Source organism: Camelina sativa, chromosome 11 (assembly GCF_000633955.1).
Source record: "Camelina sativa cultivar DH55 chromosome 11, Cs, whole genome shotgun sequence".
Lineage (NCBI taxonomy): Eukaryota > Viridiplantae > Streptophyta > Magnoliopsida > Brassicales > Brassicaceae > Camelina > Camelina sativa.
The window spans coordinates 36,057,262-36,062,265 of NC_025695.1; the positions used below are offsets into that span (position 1 = coordinate 36,057,262).

Sequence of the window (5,004 nt, forward strand, 5' to 3'; positions counted from 1 at the left end):
TTATACAAATGATGTAAAACTTATTTGCATCAATTATACATGATGCAAATATATAAAAAAAAGTGATGTAATACCACTTTTTTTTGTAGTGACACTCACACCATAAACCCTTTGTCGTTCTTGTTCTTTTGAAAATAATTGTGTGTCTGTGGGCTGCAATTTTCAAATTAGCCCACATCTGAATTTGGGGATGTTACAATAACCCTGCTAAGTAGTAGAATAAATCGTATAAAAGATTAAGAGACTATAATAATGGCTATCACCAAGAAATACTTTGTCGCATTTGTTCTCACCATCCTCTTTGTCATGTCTTTCGTTCATTGCTCTGATAACACTTCTGGTATTGCTTTATTATTAATCAACCACCTTATTATTATGAAAAATTTATCCTTTTTTTTATGAATTTATATATTGATATAATGATCATTATTGTTTATAGGCGATGGAATAAATCAAGATTGGAAAAATTGTTTCGGCCCAGATCCATGTAAGCAAGGAGGGACCCAAGGATGCATGGTGTTTTGTAGAAAAATAAGTTTTACATTATATGGTGAATGTGCTCATAATCCTGATCAATGTTGTTGTGTGTCCAAGACGAAATAATCTTCTTCTTTTTTTTTAGCTAAGAAGACACGAAATCATCTAATAAAATCTTTGATATTTTCCTAAAGTAACATAACTAGTTTTCAACAATTTTGAATTTCTAATCAAAAGATCCAGTCATCCAAGAGTGAAATGAATAAACCATCATTGAGTTGGTTCGATTTAGCTCTTTCGCATTTTTTAAGTGAAGGAATTGTAACGTCTAATCACTTTTTCCCTCAATTTGGATGAAACATGAACGTTGCAAAGTTCAATACCATGGAGAATATTTTGAGTTTTCTTATAAAAATCTCCAAAATTTGGTCTAAAAAATTATCAGAAAATGTAGTATTTTGTGACTCTAAAAAGGTCAGCACTAAGAATATAACAAAAGCACTCATCACAAAATGAGCTATAATGGCTGAATTTATAAAACATAGAAAACCACTTGGTGTACAGTGAACTTAGCAACTAGAATTCAATCGGGATTACATCGCAACATTTTCATTTTTCTGAATAATTCTACTATTTATTAGTTTTTTTTACCATTTACAATATTAGAACAATTGCGAATTATAGCTGGACTAAACTTACTTTTAGCTTTAATTCTTAAATAAATGAAAACAATATTTATATTAAGTAATAACATGCATTATCCGAATCTAGTTTTCTAAGATTTAATTATAAATTTGAAATAGATTTTGCTGTAACTAATGATTTTACCTTGTAATTATTGGTAAAGAATTACAGATATGGTATAAAAAGCTTCTTCTTTCGTTATTATATACTTAGGATTTTGAACCCACGCTAAGCGTCGATTTATTTAATATATTTTAGTGAAAATTATATTTGATTAATGACAGTTATGAAATATTATTTTATAGAAAGGTAAAATTTTTATTTTATATACACAATTTTTTAAAAGAAATATAAAAATCAGTTGTGCTAAAAAACCTAATCTGAACAAAAGAATCATGGATATAATTGGACATCCAGGCAAGGCGGATCAAACCGGTGACCTTGCATTTCCTAAACCGTTTTTTGACCACCAACAAACGGAACATTTTTAGAATCATCAATTAATCTCGTTTTCTTAAATTTAATTGACTGCCACCATCTATGTATTCATGTTTTTTTTCATTATTTTCTTACTCTTAATATTCTTTCTTGTCATTTTCATTGTCAAAATTTTCATGATAATTGTCATTTTTACTTTTATGGTCCAATTCTTCATTATACTCTTCTTCTTCCTCTTCCTCGTCAGCTTCCTCACATTCGTCCACTGAATAATCATTTAAAACCATTTTTAGACTACAACATAACTTGTTAACCCATTAGACTCCAAAACCAAAATCATTGCTTCTTTTCTCATAAAATTTCATGGATCAGCATAGTCACCACATACACTCAATTATTGATATTTTCACTCGTATACTTAGTCGATTTTAGATCCACACGTATTGAAATTTCTTGAACCAAAATCTTTAATACTACAAAATTACAAATTACTTGCAGAGAAATTAATATAAACACATGTATAGCTAACAAAAAACGGGTGCTTGTCGTCGATCATTTTTCTTTAAACCTTAAAAATTAACCCAAACAACATCAAATCAAGGTCTTGCGATGTCAATCCTTCTTCCTCATACCCAAAAATAAAATTTTACTAAAACAATATCAAATCACCTATAAAGTCATACATAAAAACATGTTTTACAGCTCATAAGAGATATAAAGCATAAAGAGAGATAAATATAATATTTTCAAGATATTAAAAATCAAATATAATGTATAATAATAATTAAAACTTTAATTTTAAATAGAGTTTAAATATTTTAATATTTTAAACTTTCTATGGGATATTTATAATATTTTTAAACATTCTATAAAGTTTAAATGTTTATATTATTTTTGAATATTTTAAAAGTTTTAATAATTATAATATTTTAAAAATTTTAAATTTGGACGCCTGGTAAATCAAGTTTCGTATTCATTCATAGTTGGAAGGATATTAATCTTATTTATAATAGTTTCCAACCATAAAAAGTGTGGCACGTTGTACATACATTTATTTAAATTTATATTAATATAAAAATTTTACATAATTTTAAAAATGTTAAATAATGAGTATCTGATTTCGATTGATCTTTTAAGAAATTGTGGACAGCTTTAGAAGGTTATAGCTTCTATTTTATTTAGTATAGATTATATGACAAAACATTTATTAAGTTTAGCGGATTTTAAAATTTCAATTAACCTTTTGGAAATCATATACAATCTTATATCAAAATCACTGGTTAGCTAAGCACCCTTTGGCCAAAACTTTTGATCAAAACCAAATTTGCCAGTAAATATATATATGAAACAAGGAACAGTTTTTTTTCCAAGTAAATTTGCCAATATCAGGCGTTGTGAGGCACTGAAGGGGATGAGAAGTGGTTAAAGATGGAAATATCAAATCAATCGGCCCTTTAGAGACCAGATAAATTACGGTTGCTTGTGTTCAGCAGAGTAGACCATCCCAAACTCTAATTCTTAATACATAGTGAGGGATCTCAGCAAATAAACAAAAGATAATCCAAATATCTGACACTTACGGAACCAATTCTACCAAACAGCTTATGGACCTTGATCATCTTTTAGCCGGCCTTCAATATCACGTCTTAGCAACTCCGCATATTCCTGCAATGCCAAAATACAAGTATGATAAGGGAAACGTTACCATCACTACGGAAAAAACTAATCTGTTTGATGCTTACGTGAGAAAGAACTTCATCACAACAAAGCTCGTTAACAAGGTCGTCTTGGCTCACAGCAGCGTTTTCGACCATAGCACGGAAAACATCCTCTGGTGGATCAGAGTGCTCAATCATTTGCGCCAAGGATTGAACATTTACCTATGCGAACACAATTTAGACAAGGCATTCATTACAACGACATAGACTAAGAGACAATGTTGTTTATTGAGACCGAAAAATCAAAACCCAAATGAAACTAAAAGACCCCATCTGAAAAACTTAGATATTGCTAGGCCAAGAAACTAAGGATGGTTTTACTTTTTCTACTACTGAAAAGACAACAAAATCGGAACCAAATGGGAACTTGACTTCTTTTAAAGCAAAATCTATGGTTTATTAGAAAACAAAACTGGACATAACTTCACACCAAACCCCATATAAAAAAAACATACTAACTCGATCCATATTAGATTAAGTTCTTCCTCAGTCACTGTTTTTGTTCTTCAAATCAAAGCTCAGAAAATCCAAACAAAAAAATGAAAACCAAATCTAAACCAAAATCACCCGTAGACATACCTGAAAAGGTTGAAGATCATCAGGCTGCTGTGTTGCGGGTTGAGGCGATGGCCCTCCTTGGCTGAAAGCACGTGAGACTAGAGGCATCATTTGTTGTACCATTCTAGAAAAATCAAAGCCACCACCCTCGCCTTGAGTTCCGCCTGACATCATATTTTCTATCTCTTGCCCATCCACCTGTTGGGCAATTTGTTGGACTGTGTTCATGATCTGTGGATTCTGAGTAAACTGCTGGAGCATATTTCTCAGCATATTTGGCGAATCCACACCAGCTTGTCGAGATACCCCTGCTAGCAATCCATCCAATACAGGGCTCTCCATGACCTGAGACATTGCACTTGAGACATCTAGCTGATCATCTGAACCTTGCCCACGTCTCAGACCAGTCTCATCTGAACGAGAACTACCAGAAAAGAGAGATTGCAAAAGCTGCTGACCACTACTCCCACTGCTCTGTTGCACACCTTCAACTGTAGCTGAAGTCCCACTATCTTCATTCTTGCCTAATACCTTGGGCTGCTTGCTTCGTTTCTGTAACCATAAAAAAGCATACTATGACTATAAGAATTTGGAACCACAGACTTGTGGATATGTCATGCAAGGAAAATGAAATAGCAGCAACTTGCCACTTATTTTCAACTCATTCATTACCTTACGGTCTAAACCGCCAAGCCCCAATCCAAGTGGTGTAGCTGTAGCTACCTCTGGAGTAGCCTTCTTGGTTTCTTTGGCATCACCGGTAGCATCTTCCCCATTGCTTGTGGATTCTCCAGACGGAGCTGAAGATTGTCCTGTAGTAGAAGAGATATCTTTTGCAAGGGCTGGATGCCCTAAATCTTCACCAAGTTCTTTTTCACTTGGATACTGGTTGAAAAACAAAAAATTAGTGGTAAGGAAAACCATAGTGAACAAATAAATAAAACATCTGATTGTAGAAAAGACATACCAGCGAGTTCCTCCTTTCAGATGGTAAGTCATGCAATGCGCCACTTGAAGACTCAGGTGTGCACGAAGCTGCAATGTTGGTAGGCTGCTCAGGTATACCACCGGCAACCCCATGGCCCGTAGACATATCCCGCTCGAGAGCTTCTGTTCCTGATTGATACGT

At 33.0% G+C, this 5,004-nt stretch overlaps 2 protein-coding genes across 4 annotated transcripts in view; one reads left to right on the forward strand and one right to left on the reverse strand.

The window, feature by feature from the left end:
- LOC109127471 (defensin-like protein 115) lies at window positions 253–603 on the forward strand. The gene is made up of 2 exons (XM_019232247.1): window positions 253–340; window positions 440–603. Exons 1-2 carry the CDS (start codon window positions 253–255, stop codon window positions 601–603), a joined length of 252 nt encoding a protein of 83 aa, XP_019087792.1.
- The window catches only part of LOC104725252 (large proline-rich protein BAG6-like), a 6,195-nt gene continuing 4,197 nt past the window's right edge, over window positions 3,007–5,004 (reverse strand). For all 3 annotated transcript variants that reach the window (XM_010443878.2, XM_010443879.2, XM_010443875.2), the window contains exons 15-18: window positions 4,548–4,760; window positions 3,897–4,427; window positions 3,342–3,479; window positions 3,007–3,264 (exon numbers count right to left, since the gene is read on the reverse strand). In XM_010443878.2, the coding sequence (XP_010442180.1) occupies window positions 3,202–3,264; window positions 3,342–3,479; window positions 3,897–4,427; window positions 4,548–4,760 (945 nt within the window). In that variant the 3' untranslated portion in view covers window positions 3,007–3,201. The remainder of the gene's footprint in view (window positions 3,265–3,341; window positions 3,480–3,896; window positions 4,428–4,547; window positions 4,761–5,004) is intronic.

Coding starts and splice junctions, on each gene's coding strand:
- LOC109127471 (XM_019232247.1), top strand. CDS start 253: ATGGCTATCACCAAGAAATACTTTGTCGCATTTGTTCTCACCATCCTC. Junction 341..439: donor TTGCTCTGATAACACTTCTG/GTATTGCTTTAT, acceptor TATTGTTTATAG/GCGATGGAATAAATCAAGAT.